Source organism: Crocodylus siamensis, chromosome 8 (genome assembly GCF_052110815.1).
Source record: "Crocodylus siamensis isolate JL-2025a chromosome 8, ASM5211081v1, whole genome shotgun sequence".
Classification (NCBI taxonomy): domain Eukaryota; kingdom Metazoa; phylum Chordata; order Crocodylia; family Crocodylidae; genus Crocodylus; species Crocodylus siamensis.
In genome coordinates, this window is record NC_143402.1 from 16,146,581 (window position 1) to 16,164,764 (window position 18,184).

Below are 18,184 nucleotides of genomic sequence, written 5' to 3' on the forward strand. Positions count from 1 at the left end.
TGGGTATGAAGATCTTGCTCCATGCTGAGATGTTCTAAAGAGGTCCAGGCTTCCTTACATAGTGGCCACAAATGGAAGTCAGAGGTCTCATAAATCTGCGATATTAGAAACAGGTAGTGGAGGTAGGGATTTGGAATCTGGAGAACTTCAAGGATGGCAGCATGGAGAAGCAATAAGGGATGAAAATCTTGAGAGAGACATTATTTCATCGCATTGACTATTTCTGGCACTTCAAAATATAGACTGAGTAGGCAAAATACTGGGGAAGGCTGTGGGCAGGTGGTTAGAACAGCAGATTAAGGGATGTGACACCCGAGTAAAGTCTGCTTTAAAATTTCTACCAAAATGAAATTTAGTTAAAACATAATCTTTGCAAATTATTTGGTTTGATTGTGACTAGCTCTAATACTATCTGTTGTTACTGACTCTGCTAATGATTTAGCCTATAGCCTCAGCCATGTCACATGGCTTTCTGTGTAGAAGAATGGGAATAATTTAGATCTGGGTGATTATGTCCAATACGTTTTGATAAATGGTTACTACAAAAGAAACATCCAGTTAATTCTGATTGCCTTCACTTCCTCTCTGGTTTCACTTTCTGACAGTTTCATAGTTTCATAGTAGCTAGAGTCGGAAGGGACCTAGGAAGATCATCTAGTCCGACCCCCTGCCTTGGCAGGAAAGAGCACCGGGGTCAGATGACCCCGGCAAGGTGCTCATCTAACTTCCTTTTAAAAATCCCTAGGCTAGGAGCCTGCACCACTTCCCCTGGAAGCCGGTTCCAGGCCCTAGCCGCCCTGACTGTGAAGTAGCGCCTCCTAATATCTAATCTAAACCTACCCTCCGCCAGCTTGTGACCGTTATTCCTGGTCACTCCTGGCAGCGCACAGGGGAACAGGGACTCCTCCAATACCTGCTGATCCCCCCTGACCAGTTTGTAGCAGGCCACAAGGTCCCCCCTTAACCTTCTCTTGTGGAGGCTAAACAGGTTCAGGTCCCGTAGCCTCTCCTCATAAGGCTTGCCCTGCTGACCCCTGATCATACGAGTGGCCCTCCTCTGGACTCTTTCCATATCATCCACGTCCCTCTTGAAGTGTGGCGCCCAGAACTGGACGCAGTACTCCAGCTGCGGCCTGACCAGTGCCGCATAGAGGGGGAGGATCACCTCCCTGGACCTGCTCGAGATGCATCTGTGGATGCATGACAGGGTACGGTTGGCCTTCTTGACTGCCTCCCCACACTGCCGGCCCATGTTCATCGTGGAGTCAATGATGACTCCAAGATCCTTTTCCGTCTCCGTGCTGGCAAGAGGGGAGTTCCCCAACCTGTAAGTGTGGTGCCGGTTCTTCCTCCCCATGTGCAACACCTTGCACTTATCAGTGTTAAACCCCATCCTATTCTCATCCGCCCACCGTTGCAACCTGTCAAGGTCAGCTCGTAGCCTATTGCACCCTTCTAGTGCACCCACATCCCCCCACATCTTAGTGTCATCAGCAAACTTGAACAGGGTGCTTTCTACCCCGTCATCCAAGTCACTGATGAAGATGTTGAACAGTGCGGGCCCGAGGACCAAGCCCTGCGGAACCCCACTGCCCACGTCCTTCCAGGTCGAGAAGAACCCATCCACTACCACCCTCTGGGTGCGGCCCTCCAACCAGTTGGCGACCCATTTGACCGTGTGGGCATCGACACCACAGCCTCCCAGCTTTTTGATGGGACTGATTTACCAGTGTTCTGGTAAATGAATTTACTGGTATGAATCTTCATGGAACAGTGAATTTTAAACCAGTGGCTTGAAATCCTTTAGTAGACGTGAATTTTGAACTCTTAAACATTAACATTCAGATCAGAAATCAGCTTTTTAAACATGGTGTTTATCCAATCAGAGAAAAGCGCCAGTTCCCTATTATTCATGTGACCTGGTTAGTTTGAATTGGACATGGCTCAAATTTTGTATATCCAGTACTCACAATGAGCTGCTTGTGAACAGCCCAGAGGCCAAAAGTTACTGGTAGAAAATTTTCCGAGAATAATTTTGAATAATGAATACGTTGGAGAAAATTGTAAGCTGCTCACAGGTTACTTGCAAACAGAAGCAGAGTAAATCGTTCGTGAAATGATTCAGTCTGAATAATTTGCTCAGCTCAAAGAGTGCTTACCTGCTTGGTATATTAGGAGGTTTAATTGACAAACCATTGTAAAGTGCTGAGAGACACTTGTATGAAAGATAGTCTACAGAGGGAAGTGTTAAGGTTTATAGAGTTATAGCAGTTAATTCTTTTTTGTATTATATTTGTCCATTGTTTTTTCTTGTTACTGATTGCAAAAAGGCATAATGGTGATTGAAACCATGTATGCATGTTCCAGTAAGAATCAAAAGTTTCTTTTATTCGGAAAGTTAGACACAACGGGACGTCTTCACAAGTGAATGCGGTTCGGTTAGCTTTGATGGCATTGTGCCTACTTTTGCCAGTGCTGAACTTGGCCAAATTCATCAAGAAGGAATTACTTCAACTATATTCTGTGCAAAAAAATTCAAAAATTCCAGCGGTCACACAAAAAGTAAAATATAATTACTAATGCGGCCAAATACCTATTTCAACTGAATTCCAGGGAAGCTAGAGATAAATGCACAGATTAATGTTTATTTTAATTGTGTAAGATTTAGAAAAATATAGGCACATGATATTCTGATATGAGACTGGAAAGAACTGTTATAAATGCATTTAATTAATGCTTAACATAGTATGTTAGTACCAATATACAGACAGGCCCTAATTCTTAGCTACAATTTTTCTGTTTTCAGTGGAGTTCACAGGAGTAACTGAAACTAGAACCTAGTCTATATAACTGAATGGTAAATTATCTTTTGCAGGAGTTTATATTTATAACTAGAGAGCTGTATGGAGAAGAGCATTGCATCTTTAAGTTATGCAGATCTGCTATCTGAAAATTGGCAGTTCCTCTCAATCAAGTGCTCTTCTTAGAAACAGTTTTGCTGCATCACAGGCTGCAATAGCATCTCTGAGGCTTGGGAAATGAATACCAGTATTTCTGGATATTGGATACTCTTTTTGAGTTTTAATTGGATCAGGCCATCTCTGGTTGCCGTGGTCTGAAATAACGTGACTCACATAAGAAGGCTATTCAAGATCTGTTTACAGTCAGTATTGCCCAAATATACTTCATCGAAAACCTGTTTGAATTAATGGGACTAGCAGGCAACCTGGACTAAAACTTGGAACTGAATTGATGTGTTTATGTATGTGTATGTACGTGTCCTTGTTATTTGGATGCTTCTTAAATTGTTTTGCCCCTACTTTTTCTGACTTTGGCGAAAATTGTTAGCAGAAATACTATGAGACAGGTTACCTCAAATTGGGAAAATGAGTCATGGAGTAATTAGAAACCCAAGGGGCATCTATGTACATGTTTCGGGGTAGAGGAGGGGGCACTTTAATTAGAGAGGCTTCAGGAACGCCTCTAATTCAGGCACCTGTGACGTCACATGTATTCAGGATCCCACACTTCAAAATGGCAGGAGGGGCGTTTGGGCTAATGCTACTTCAATGAGCTTTAGTTCAAGCACCTGCACCACCATTTTGAAGTGTGGGGATGCTGAATAGATGCGATGCAGAGGCTGCTGGAGCACGTTAATTAATACACTGCAGCAGACTTGATTAATTGAGTCTGCTCTGACGCATGTTACTTAGCATACGTTGGAGCAGACGTCTGGCACGTGTATAGGTGCCCATGAATTCTAATCTCTTGTTGTAACCATTAAACTGTGTCCCATACTAAGATAAAGGAGGGGTTATCAAGTTACACTATGGAATCTGCACTTTTAGACATGTAAGGCCAGAAAAACGTTGTGTAAGGGGGACTGCATGAGTAAACTACTTAGTATCCTAAACCTTTAGTCTTGGCAGCCTTCTGTATTGAGGAGAAGGATCCTTAATACAGCCTCCTGTATTAAGTATCTGCAGTTTGAAGGGAAAGGAGCAGAATTCTGCACTGAGTTAGGTCTTATCCTGCTGCAACCTAAATATCTACGGGTGTGTTGGCACATCACCCTATAACGCACTATGGCGACATAGTGATCACGTGGGTCTACACATGATCAGCCACTATGTCGCTGTAGCGGTGCGTTCCCCTGGTATAGTGCACTGCTACAGCAATGTAGCAGTGAAATCTAACCCTGTACAGCTCACATGGTGCAGTACAGGAAGTGACTGCGCCATGCTTTACTACTTCCAAAGGGAGGTATTAAAGCATGGCGATGTGTAGATGTGCCCTATGTGAAAAAGCGTTAGAGCTGTTGGCCTTTGTAGAGACTCAGGACAGAAGTACAAAAATCCCAAATACAGATACAAGAAAGAAAGAGAAAAGAAAAGGGCAAAGGAAAAAGAGACAGCAGAAACAGAAGAGGATGAAAGGATCTAAATAAATGGGAGAGGAAGAGAACAAAGGAGAGAAGTGCAGAGGAGGAAAGAGATTGCAGGAAGATAAGGTGAGAAATGGAGAAACTATAGTCACTGATCCCAGGGAATATCTCAGCCAGTGCCCCGGCATTTCCTTTGAAGTCCCTCTGCAGCCAGTGCAGAGAAGCACAGTGAAGGGTTGATTGGGACAAGACTGGTGAATCCAGACTGTGTCAAAACTGTCCATGGCTTGACCCGGCCTGTACATTTTGTAAATATTAGGCCTTTGTGAATAGGGAAGTATTGGATTTGGATTCAAATTCGGCCTATCTGGAGGACAGTGATTCAATTTCGTGATTCGAATCACTGTCCCCATTCGATTCGGCCAAATCAGAATCAGAGATTCGGTGCTGATTTGGAGATTTGGATCAGCCGGGGAGAGGGAGGCACACCTGGATGACTGCAGGCTCTCCTGAGGCTCCTCTGGCTGTGCCTGCCTCTCCCGTGTGGAGGAAGCTGCAGGAGAAGCCCCCATGGCTGCCTTGCCCAGCCCCAGCCTTGTGGCACTTAAAAAAAAAAAAGCCCTGTGTTCATCGGCCGCAGCGGTGGGGATCAGGGCCCCCGGGAGCTCATGGCAGAGCCCCCCACCCAGGGCAGTGGGGGCAGCATGGATCGCCCCCCATCGCTTTGCACCTGCATGGCAGCTGCTCTATGGCACGGGTGCAGTGCAACTTCGCAGGGCGCTGCGTGCTGTCTGGGAGCTGGGGTGGCTCCACGTGTCAGCCAGAGTCTGGCACTGCTCAGCCCAGGCAGCCCGAACTCCCAGACGGTGCGCGGTGCCCTGCTGAGCTGCACTGCATCCATGCGATGCAACAGCTGCCACGCAGGTGCCAGGCTTGGGAGGCTGGGGTTGGGTGGGGGATGGGGCCAGGCAGAGCAGCCACGGGGGCTTCTCCCACAGCTCTCCCACCCGGAGAAAGGCAGGCACAACCGGAAGAGCCAAGGGAGAACTTGCAGCCACCCGCCTGTGCCTGCCTCCTCCGGGCCGATCCGAATCAGCACCAAATCTTTTCCGAATCGATTTGGAGGCTTTGGATTCTATTCAGGTCTTTTAATGAGTCTCCCGATTCAGATTTGACGATTTGGCCACTGAATCGGGCAGAATCTCCTCTGAATTGAAGCTTTGCACAACCCTAGTAAATATGTATAATTAAATATCCTTTCAGCACTGACTGTCTTAACCAAGAAACCATAGCACATAATCCTGAGTTACTGTATTGGGGGCTAGCTGATACCTTTATGGATATGCCCATGCAGCACGGTGAAGATGCAATTGCCGCATGGTAAGTATAACTTTATGTGAGGTGTAGCTTCTCTGGAAATAGCAGCAGTGGAAATATGGCTGCCTGAGCAGCAGCTATAAGACAAACTCTTTAGGTGCTTTGGGTACGTAATCCTGTTGCTAGCCCAGGTTGAGGCTTGAGCTTCGTCATCTTTCCTGCTATTGTTACCTTAAAAGCTGCAATCACACCATCCTTTGCTTTTACAGATATGCCCTCACCTTTAAAACAAATGATTTGGTTGGTAAGTAGCCTTGGTAGCCTAGCTTTTATAGACCACACCCTTGTCTTCATTTGACAGCTCCTGGAAGAACAGAAGTGCCATAAACTGAGTTTCTATGTTATATATTGTTCCTGAGTCCAGGGCTTGCCTTTGTATTGGGCTGCAGCACTTCTAAAACCAATGAATAATGTGACTCCTTAGGTGGATTTAAGTGGTACTCTGTAGTCTTCAGCGTGAGTACAGTGAAATAGCAACGAAGGGCCATTGACTTAGCTGAGGTGCCAAGGCTTATGGGTTAAGAGGCTGGAGAGAAGCCCCAGATAATATAGTTAAAGCATGTTTCTTTATTTGGCATGATGGTCTGTTGCTGTAAAGGCTTCCTAAGTCAGGGTCATGAACAGGGATCCTGGTTTTCCCTGATTAAAAAAACCAGCAAATTCTCTAATAAACCCCCTCAAATCCATGATTAAAAAGAAAGGACCCCCACAGCCCCCTGGCTCTGCTGGTACCCCTCGCCTCCTACCCACAACTCCTGCTCCCCCGGCCCTGCCAGAGGGGGCCCAGCCGCCAGGGCTATGGGGCCAGGGATCTGGGTATGCAGCCCCCACCCGAGCCCACAGTGGGCAGCCTGCCCTGCCCCTGCCCCTGCCCCATTCACAAATCTGGCATCCCCCAGGACCATGCAGCAGTGGGCAGTCAGCCTGTCCCCCTGGTCGAGCCACTCCCGGCCCCATCCCACTCCCTGCCAGGGCCCTGTGGCTGCGCATCCCTGCCAGGGCGCTGTGGCTGCCCACCAGTTAGCAGTCTGGTCCTATTGGGTTGCTAACGCTGGCCGGTCTTGCATGACTGACATGGGGAAGACTTAGGGCCTTCTGACGCATTACACTGTGAACCGCACGTATGCTGATGGGTGTCAGTTCCAGCACAAATTTGGAGCAGTTGCTTCAGCCCAGCAAGGGCCTGGGGGACTGAAAGGTAAGAATCCCCCCAACCTCTCCCATTCCAGGTTTCCCCCTACTCTCGCAGCTCCCTGGTTCCTCCTCCCTGCCTTCCCCAGCCCCTGTGGCATTACTTACTTGTGGCTGCCCTTGCTGTCTGTCCCAGGGCAGCGGGCAAGGGAGGGTTAACCTGCAGTGCCCTGCTGCCAGGCTGCTGCTTTTCTGGGCCAGAGAGCAGCAGTAGGGGTAGTGGCTGGGCCGTCAACTTAACCCTTTCCTGCCTGCTCCCGTGGGACCAACAGTGCAGACAGCCACAAGTGGTGGGGGAACAGGGGCAGGGGAGCAGTGAGCAGGGATCTGGGGTGCTAGAGATGGGGGTGGGAGGTGGGCAAGAAGGCCTGACTGGGACCAGTGGAGGTGGGGGGAGTGTTTACACTAAGGTGTAGCCTAGGGTGGCCACACCTTAGTGTAACAGGAGCTGGGTAACATGGATCAGAGATAATCCTGACCTGGGGTGGTGTAACTACTAGTTTCAGGTGTCAATGTGTGGACAGCCCAGGGGTTAAGTGCTCCAGGAGCTGCCCAAAATTACTGTGTAACAAGGCCCTTACTGATTCTCAAGTCAGTCTATATTACTGTTTTACTGTAGGGGCTTCTCAAGAATAACTGCTTATTCATACATGTGCTGTAGGTGTGTTTTATTCTTGGGACCAGTGGATTTCCCACCTCTGTTTCCTTGTTAAGGGATTTACTTCTTGCTTCAGACTGGTGCTCCACAATGCATGCATTTTATTTTATTTTTTTCCCAAGAATTAAATCGGTAGCCCCTTTGATTTCAGGGAGAAGCTCAAGTTTACGACTGGATTGAAAGCTAATTCATCATGAGTTCACCATGAGCCTGGAATAATAGTTTTGAGAAGTTTGATCTGCGCCTTTGACCTCAGTCAGGGCCCTGTGGATTCTGCAGTCCTTTGGCCATTGAACATGCTATTTCCACCTTGGGTTTCTGCTCTTGCTGTAGCAAGGTGTTGGTGTGTTGTTTCCTGTCTTTCTATCATTCTGGGACTGCCTTCCCCTGCCTTTCACCCTTCATATTTCCCACAAGGGAGGAGCACAGAGCATGCTCCTTTTGGCGTCCCATGGAGTGAAGCACTGTGGGGTTGGGAAGCCGGAACTGGGGTCCGTCTTGCAATCAAGCACTGCAAGGGACCACTGATGTAGGACTGGCAAGTAATGATGCCTTGGGAATAACTCAGCAGCCAGCATCTGAGTTGCTGCTCAAGTTGGCTACACATTGCTCACCTTTCCTAGCTTGCGAGGAGGTTGGGAGCGGGTTAACAACAGGACAGTGATAGACCATGCAGCCAAAGTACCCAAATAAGCCAGTAAAAAACACTCTTCATAGAAACAACCTTTTACAAAATAAGCATCATCAAATCTTAGGTCTTGAGTCTTCAGCTGCAAGCCATAGATGTATGTATGTGATTGGGACGTGGAGGGGAAAAGGAGCCAAGGATATTTTATGGAGACAGAATAAACTGACCATACCCCTGGGTTTAGGGGCACTAACGTTGTCCAGTGATGCATGGAAAATATGGGGCTCCAGTTATAATGAGGGGCTGTGGGGGCCTGGAGTGCACTGAGGTGCACAGCTGACTGCCTGGAGGTCACAAGTTTGAGACTATAGTGGAAACAGTGGTGGTGCTGCCTGTCCCGTTCCAGCAAATTTGTGAATGTTGCATCCCTTGTCACAAGGAGACAAGAAGGAAGGGGGATGTGCATGTGATGACAGGGCTCCCCCATGGGAGCTACGCACTCCCTGGTTTGTTGTCTGAGCACTGCTGAAAAGAGCACTTCAAGCTTCGATTTGAAAAGTAAACTCCACGTGCAAAAATTTAAGACATCTGCAAACATACAAGCAAATAAAGATAATTAGTTTTGACCTTCTGATCTTGTCAATGCCTCTGAACAAAAGGAGACTTATTAACAACTCTAACAGCATCTGACTGGGAATGGTCGAAGTGCTGCCAATAAGCGGGAGAGCTTAATAATAAGCGCTTCTTTAAAGTGTGGACACGGTGCTGTCTCATTGCAAATTGCAGTATGCTGACTCATTAGTGTCACAGGAAACAATTGTCCCAGGATGCAGTATAACGTGGTTTATCACACTGTTAACACTTCTCAGCACTGTAAATCCAAAGCATTTCTACACTTAATGGGTCTTATGGCCCTAGGTTCTTTGCAAATATATCCCAAGATAAAATGGGACAAGACAGCACAAACTCTGAAGTTAGAATCTGCTCAGGTAAGTGGGTTTTCTTTTGCCTTAGTGCAGTGAAACACTGGTAGGTTTGACATTTTAAACAAAAAAAAAAAAGACGGCACCTAGACCTTGAGCAGAAAAAACAAATTCTCCCAGTATGCCTTGCCTCCTGGTTTACATTATCTTGTTTCTTTTCTCTAAACTGGTTTTAGAAAGTCAGTATTAACTGTTAAACCTTTTAGGCTATTCCCCCCCCCCTTTAATTTTTTTTTTTTATTCGGAAGTGAATAATAAGGCTTTGTATAATTGTTGAAACTGAGCCTGAAGCAGCCGTGGACAAAATATAGTGTTCCTTTCAATATCTTGGAAATAATGACATCATAGGCAAATTGGGCCAGAAACCATTAATAGTATTCTTTGTGGAAAGAAATCCCATGGGAGGACCTATTTCAGCAAGCCGGCATTGTTTACAAACAGATACAGTAACAGACACAGTCATCCCACTAGATAGGGCAGCTGAAACTTCATACTGTACAAGAGACTTCCCAGAATGCCCTTGTTTATTTTTGGTAACAAACTGAAAATGCTTCTGATGGCTTTGAGAGCTCCTGGTGTTAATGATCTGGGAGGCTGTCTTTGGCACCCTGAAAGGGATTCATAGGGTGTATTCAAGTGAGTGCCTCTGAGGTCACTGCTGCCATTTAGCTCATTGTTTGGAAGAAATAGTTAACATCCTGTGAGGCAGGTACATGTCTCTTCTGTGTGACTGGTTGAACTTTTTATAGTACACATGTGGCTTGCACTGCAAAGTATCCCACAGCTGTGAAACACAGCTGTATCAGTAGGGAGCAGGCTTGTAGGGCACAAATGGTGTTGATAAAGGTCTGTATGTGTGCTTCAAAGTGAGGTACTCTTATGCAACTACCCACTGACATTTGCTGTTAGTACACATATGGAAAAAAACGGCTGGAGATGACTTATGGCTAGATCCTGCTGCCCTTACACCGAGAAGTACTTTACTCTGCAGGTACTTAAACTGCAGTCAGTGGGGCTAACCGAGTAGATGTCTACTTGTTAAGAGTAAAGGGAGGAGAATCTTATCCATAATAGGAATGTTATGTGAAGAGTGGGCCCATCTACACATGCGCTTCAATGTGCATCAGCCTATTTTAATGCACATTAAGGCATCTTTAAAAAAGTGCTTTTTACTTAATACAGGCAGTCCTCAACTTACAACATTTCGAGTTACATCATCTTGCACTTACGTTTATAAATTGACACCCTGTTTCAACTTTGTGACATCAGTTTCAACTTTACAACGCTTGATCCAATGCCACATCACCCCAGTGAACAAGTTTGCTATGTCACCCATCTCCCTGGAGAACATCTGTCCAAACTTCCTTGGACATTTTCTTTAAGAAAGCAGACAAGACTCCAGAAGAACCTGCAGCCAAGACACCTGAGAAGACTCCAGCCAGGAACCCTTCAAGAAGTCCAACCCAGAGCCTTTCAAAAAATCCAGCAAAGTCACCTCAAAGAAGTCCTTCCAAACCAATATGATTGCTATTTACAATATAAATACATTAATGTAGCTATACTACTCATCTATAATTGATCGAGTACAAAATTCTGGGGTATTTTTAGTAAAAACAGGGTATTGGGCCTTGGTTCAGGAACCAATCCCCCATTTATAACATTGTTTCTTATGAGAAAATTGGTTCCAAGTTACAACGTTTTGTCTTAACACGCTGTTTTCAGGCACCAATTGTGTCATACGTCCGAGGACTACCTGTAGGTTTTAAAATGGGCTAATGTGCACTAAGTGTCCCTTGAAAAGCGTTCGCTTTAGTTCACATGCATTAAGCCAGCCTAATATACATTTTTCTAGTACCTCACAATGGAGGTCATTTATATGGATACATTTTTGTGCTTAGATGCACTGAAGATCCAGCATGCCGGAGCAGATGTGATTAATTGAGTCTGCTCCACATGCAAGCTGACGTGCATGGTGCTGCATTGCTTGCAGTTGTATAAGTGGTGAAATGCATGTCAGCATGGAGAAAATGGCAACGGTGCACTTTTGAACTAAAACACCTTCTCTGTGTTTTAGTTCAAAAGCAGACCGCCACCATTTTCTGCATGCTGAGATGCATTTTGCCACTTCTACAGCTGTAAGTTATGCAGTGCTGGGTGCTTTTCTAAGCGCCTGGCACTGTGTGCTTACATGTGTAAAAATGCCCAAAAGTACTAAATTTAATGTGCGTTACCTAAAACTCATTAATGAATGTGTAGATGCACCCAGTGTCACTATTTGCATAAACTGTGCTTCATCATCATTTTTTTTTTGCTGCCATAGTTTGGAAAACTCCAACACTTAATTACATGAAAACACAGAAAGCAAAACCCCATTAATTGTAAAATATTGGACATCAACCCACAAAAGCAAACACTCTGAGTCAGTTAAATCAGGTCAGATCTACACCTGATAGTTATACTAGAATAAGTGTGTCGGTTGGAAGCGTGGCTTTTTTCTGGTCTAATTATAAGGGTACAAAGAGTTTCACAGTTATATTGGAATAGCTATTCAGTTTACCTGGTTGGGCAAAGCTGTGTTGGGGTATATCACCTTTACATTGTGTAACTTTGTCCACAGTAGGGAAACTGTACCACTTTAATTATGGGCTTGTCTACACTAGAACAGACTTTGCTCCTGTAGCCATGTTGGAATACTTTAGACTGGCAGAGCCCCCTGCTGGAGAAGTACTATGTGACAGTAGAAAAGGTTTTCTATTGGTATGGAGCTATTCCACTGCCCTAAATGACATAGACTAACTGTCGTGTTGGTAGAAGTGTGGCTTCTGCAAGGGTTTGGCTGGCCTGGACCGAGGGAGGGGGTGAGAGGTGGGGAGGGGCAGGTGTACGTTCATATGTTCCATTTTTCCTCCTCCCTTCCAGCCAATACAGCTATGTTTACGAAACCTTGTTGTAGAGACCTGGCTTATACTTGTATACGCCTCAACTTCAGCTACTGCATAGTTAGAGCTGTACAGCTTCCTACTGTAGATGAGATCTGACAGCTGACATGTCAGGGCCTAATTTTCATTATAGTTAGGTTCTTACCCTGCTAGGGTTAAAAAAAAAAAAAAAAAAAGATGTGGAAAGGGTGTAAATAGGAGTGTAAGGGGGTCTTTGTTATATCAGTGTCACATAAAGGATGACTGTCAGGGAAGAACTCCCAGGGAGGATTAGGTAATTGGTGAGCACATGCCCAAATTTCCACTTGGACTGGAATAGATCTGTGGGGTAGCAACTGTTTTTTTCCTCTGTGTTTTGTACAGTGTCTAACACAATGGGGTTCTGATGCATAACCAAGCACACAGACCATGCAAGCACATAAGAATAATATTTATTATTATGGTAACACATCAAGAAACAAACAAACAAATATGAAAATAATCTTAAGTCAGGAGCCTGGAGCAGAAACCTAAAACTTTACAGACAGCACAGCAGGATGCTCTCCATGTTAATATGTGTGTGCTCATACAAGGAATGTGCCTTCCATCCTTTTACCTCTGTCCTGAGACATCTAGTCCCACCTGTGGTTTGTTCTCTTTGGAGTTTTTGTTTACTAGAGGCTGTTTGTATGCTTCAAAGACGAGAACTGGGTTGAAAATGGCATGTAAATGTATGTACACTGACCACAGAATGGTATAAGGACAGAATTGCAGACTCTTCCAAGCACTGTGTACTCCTGGCCATTGATTCAAGGCCATTATTGTGTCAAGGGCTTTAGAGGGTCATTGACCTGAACAACTGTAATCATTTCCACGGGTCCAGCATCAAAGCTTTCTTAGAAATGCTTTAGAATGCAGTTCAGTGAGCCAATAGACCTGGCACCACTGTATGGGAGACACCTGTGCACTAAGTCCCCACATTCACATTTCTTTAATTCAGGGGTGGACAATTATTTTGGGCAGAGGGCCACTTACCGAGTGTCGGCAAGCCATCGAGGGCCGCAGGACAGGCAGCCCAGGGCAGATTAGTGTTCATTTTCTAAATGTTTTAGGGGCTCCGCGGGCTGGATAGAATGGCCCGGCTGGCTGCATTTTGCCTACCCTTGCTTTAATTGATAATTGTTGTCACTTGCTCTTTTTCCCCCTAGAGCAACAGAAGTTCATAAAAATAGGATCCTGATGGGGTGCTTCTTTCTGTCTCTTAGGTCAATGATATAAGTCCCACCTAGGTCACCGGTGACTGCTAGATTGTTATCTGGCAGGTACGAGTTGAGGATCTCCATTCAGTACCTACTGAGTGAGATTTAAAGCTTCACTTCTTGTAAAAGCCCGTCGCATCCCCACTTCAAGGTTATCATGCATTAGGATGTACTGTATATACACCTCATATATAGGTACTGGCTATGGGCAGAGGGTTTGAATTTCAGTGCTTGTTAATCTGTGATCTCATACAGGCTAAATTCAGTTAGTAAATACAGTAATACGAGAGAGAAAAACACCATTTTGTGTGCGGTGCTATTGAAACAAAAATGACAGAGACTAAAACCATATGTGTTTTTATAACCAATTTAGACTATAGTGAATTTCTCTCACTTCTGGACAGATCTTTTAGTTTTTGCATGCATGTAACTCTCACTGAAGCCAATGCAAATTTTTAGTTTTAGTAACCCTTAAAAATTGGTCGTGCTAGTGAAAAGATCTTGACAAAACTTTATTTATGTCACTATGAATACAATCTCTGTTAGGGTCTCTGACCAGTCCTGCAACCACACAAACGAGTAGCTTTTCCTGGCCCTAAACTTGTGCCTAGGCAAGTGTTTACATTCATAACATAGTGCCTCCGGACTTGATCTTGTAAGCAGAAGGGCTGCCATCTTTGGATCACTCAGTGGGATTGACCTTGGGACCTCCAGAGCTAATAGCATATGCTGCTATATCTTAAGCTTGAGAGCATAGGCTCCCTGGCTGGCAGCTGTAACAACATACATCATCAGCACAAAAGGAGCCTTGTAACACACGTTTGCCAGTGGTTCACATAAGCCCTTCCCAAATAGAAATCAGAGGTTTTGCGAGGCAAATTGTTAAACTGTAGAGACCCTTTAAGAAAAAAGTGGAATGTGGACATGGTTACTTGAAAGATCCTTCCTGAATAAGATTTTATTTCTGAGAGTTATGTATTCAGAGCTCATTTGACCAAATCACCTCTTGTTTGTCATACTAGTTTGATATTATTGTCTTTTGTATTTCTGTTGCAAATATACCAGAAAAGTTGGGAGATTTAATATTTGTCATGCCTTTCCTTCCTTATATCTACTTGCAATTCTTGTGCAACTATTTCTAGGTATTTTAAATTCTCATGAATGTATCAGTTCAGGGAAAGCAGAAGAACGCCCAGTGATCAGCCTCCAGTCATGTACCAAGATCACACAGCCCATGGCTTGACAGATCAGTCTACAATGCCATCGTGAACATCCACGCAATACCAGAATGTTACAATTAGCTCTTAAACATCCCTGCTGTAATGTACTGGTATGGAAATATAACAGGATGGAGGGAAATCCAAATGGTTTTCAATGTGTGATTATTGTTTCTCATTTTGTTTTGTGTATTGAGTATGAAGGAAGTCTATTGCTTATTTTTATGGGTAAAAAAATTAGTGCTTCAAAATCATTTGTCGTAGTGAAAATGCTCCCCTTCTGAAGCTATAAACTCTCAGGGACAAACTTTTTAACCAGCATGAAGCAGGAAAGAAATAGAAATCTTTGTGGTCTGCTCTTTCCCATGACAAGTAGTTTCTTGATGATCTAAACATTATACATTTCGGTAAACATCACTAAATTTTGCTTTATATGGCCTGGCCTGGTTTGTAAACAAGCAACAGAGAAATGAGTTTCTAAATATAATTTTTAAAACTGTACCTGGGCTGGAAATGCTTTAACACTGTTTTTACAGTTCTCATGTCTACTATGAGACAGTGGGGGCCAACCTTTTTGGCAGGTGTGCCACAAATTAGCCGGCACCATCCCCAAGTACCACCCTGATTCCTTTCCCTTATCTGATCTGCTGCTCAGCTTTCTGCTTCCTTCCCCATGCTCCCTGCCTAATCTGATGCCCTAGTTTTTGCTCTCTGCCTTGTGCTGCCTGTCTTTCCCCAGTCTGCCATGGGCCACACACGAGGCCTGCCTATGCCACATGTGGCACCCACGCTGCAGGTTGGCCAGCCCTGGCACAGGCAGTTTGAGTTGGTATCTAGTACCAAGAGGACCCAGTTCAAAAAGCTGAAACTAACTTCTATTACTCATAGCACCTGTAGCGTCTTCTCCCTTTCCCATAACTCCAGGCTTGGTGTCCCTTCTTCACCAGGATGCTCTGTGTTGTGCCATTTGCAGGAGGCTGTGAGGGCTGCTGAAGATGTCCGATAGTCTGGATATTGAAGAGAAACCTCCAGCCCCTCCGTTGAGAATGAACAGCAACAATCGTGATTCTTCAGCACTGAACCACAGCTCCAAACCACTCCCCATGGCCCCAGAGGAGAAAAACAAGAAGGCCAGGCTGCGCTCCATCTTCCCAGGAGGAGGGGATAAAAGTAAAGTATCAGCAGTACAAATAGGCCTCTCTCTCTTTCTGTCGTTTGTTGGTTGCTGTGTTTACTTTCCTCCTCTGCTTTCTTTCTGTTTCAACGGCTGAACATGGTAATTAAAAACCTCCCCACAGCCTTATGTTCCTATTACTCTGCTGCCATATTTTGAAAGAGGAGGAGGTGGTGTTTAATTAATTACCATGGTATAGTTGACTGGCCAATAACATGCATGCTGTATCTTGAAATGTATTAAATTACACTTACAGTTAAGTACAAGGGGGGTTGTACAGTACAAGCGGGGGATTTGGTTGTATTTTTTTAAAATGCATTTGTAGAAGTAAAGGAACAGTGCATATTCCATTTTTTTAAAAATGTTTTTGTGTTGAAAGAATAGGGAGAAGGCTCTTGCATTTCTTTGAATCTTCATTGATAAGGGAAGGGGGTATCTTTTTCAATTCATGTTCCTACGAAAGCCAGAGGTGCGTGTGGGATTTTTTAAAGTCAAGATTTGGTGTTGCATCTTAGAAATGCATTGAAATGCATTGGCAGGAGAGCAGTGTCATTTTGTATTTTAAATGTACTTGACAAGTTAAGGGAGGTAATTCTTGAACATTATTCAGTGCAGCAGGACCTAAGTTATGAGGCTGCGTTGCATCATTTGAATTTCAGGTGCGCAATCTTCAAGTGAGTCTTGTATCTGAACCAAGACAAACCATGTTACATCTTTCCCCTTTTTAAGTTTTTCCATGGGATGACTAGGAGCACCTGAGGTGCTGCAAATGGTCAAGACACAGTAAACGTTCTGTGTCAGATTCTGAACCATACAAAGGGAAGGGAAAATGATCATGGTTAATGCTCTTGCCTTGTAACATAATCATAGTCACTCTTCTCTCTTCTCTCTTCAAAGGGGCTATTAATTTCCCATGTTAATAAAGTTTTAAAAGTCTCTAAAAGCTGCATTTCAGTGGCTGTGTGCAGACTGGAAGGGAAGGGAGGAGGTGTTTGAGCTAATACAGGACTTGGGGAGCAGATGGGAAAGCACTATTTATTGTGGAGGATGTGCCAGACCTGAGCCAAGACATTCAGGGGACTGAAGAGTTGTCACAGTCTCTGCATAGGGCTGAGGTGGCAGGGGTCTTGATTGGAGGATAACTTGGACTAAAAAAAGAGAGGGTAAGGCTTGTGGAAGTGGCACTAGACAGTCGATTTCAGAGACAGTGCGGGGGCTGAATAAATGAGTGTATGAGCATATGAGGGATGTCTGCACTGGGTGTGTGTGTTCAAGGTTGCAGGGGGTTGGGATGTGTGAGCAGCAGGGATGTTGGAGCGTCCACAGGTATGTTAGGAGAGAATTAGTGGGAAGGGGAGGTTAGTGGTTAATAGCAGGTTTTGAGTGCATGACAGTGACTTGTGGAGGGACGGGTTTGTTTGAGGGTGTTAGAGGTTGAAGAGGAGTGGGAAACTGGAGTGTTGGTGTTGGGGTGTTTGGGATGGTTAGAATCATAGAAAATTAGGGTTGGAAAGAACCTCAGGAGATCATCTAGTCCTGCCCCCTGCTCAAGGCAGGACCATCCCCAGCTAGATAACCCCATCCCTGCCATGATTGTGCTGTGGGGGTCAGTATGAAATAAGGGTGAGTCCCTGGAAAGGGAGTGATTGAGGAGGTATAGGTGTTATGAGGTCTGGGTGCAATAGGTGTGTCTGGGGGTGTATATACCATGAATCAGGGTTGTAGTAGGGATGACTAGTATTAGGGTATGGGTCAGAGGTGTAGTAGTGATGACTGGTTATACCTGGATTGGCTTTGGGGTGTATGTGGTACAGGTAGAGGCAGGGTCAGATGCTGGGGAGGGCTGGCCGGAGGTACATGTATATCAGGGTTATCACTAGGCTGAGGTTGATAGGAGCAGCAAACTTAGTCCTTACCTGATTGATCCCTGTGGCTCAGATGGTCTGAAGCGCCACTGCCCTGGGGGGGTTGCAGGCCGCACAGACATTTCCCTGCCAGTGGCTGGAGCTTGTTTCCTGGCTGTGACATGGCTGATGGGTTTGCTAGCCAGTGCAGTGTGCAGTGGATGGAGCAGTGGACTGGGGTCGGGCAGGAGAAGTGAGTTGAGAGAAGGAAAAGGCTGCAGCAGCTGTGAGAATGGCCCTGTCTATTGGAAGCTAGAACAAAAGGCCTGGCATAGGGAGGGGAGGTGGAGAGGAGCAGGGAAAAACAAATGTTGGAAATAAATTACATGAGAGGCAAGGATTTCATAGGGTGATACCTGTTACTGACCAAACCACTTGTGTTGCTGGGATAAAGTTAGACAAGTTTTTGAAGCATTCTTGCTCAGGTCTTGTATTCGAAAGCTTGTCTATCTTCATCCCAACTTCATGGTTGGTCCAATAAAAGATATCAC

The 18,184-nt window shown here is 45.1% G+C and overlaps 1 protein-coding gene across 3 annotated transcripts in view; it reads left to right on the top strand.

The window, feature by feature from the left end:
• Window positions 1-18,184, top strand: part of PAK3 (p21 (RAC1) activated kinase 3) — a 210,777-nt gene that overhangs the window by 132,985 nt on the left and 59,608 nt on the right. For all 3 annotated transcript variants that reach the window (XM_090059184.1, XM_090059185.1, XM_090059183.1), the window contains exon 2: window positions 15,589-15,785. In XM_090059184.1, coding sequence (XP_089915310.1) covers window positions 15,611-15,785 — 175 coding nt within the window. In that variant the 5' untranslated portion in view covers window positions 15,589-15,610. The remainder of the gene's footprint in view (window positions 1-15,588; window positions 15,786-18,184) is intronic.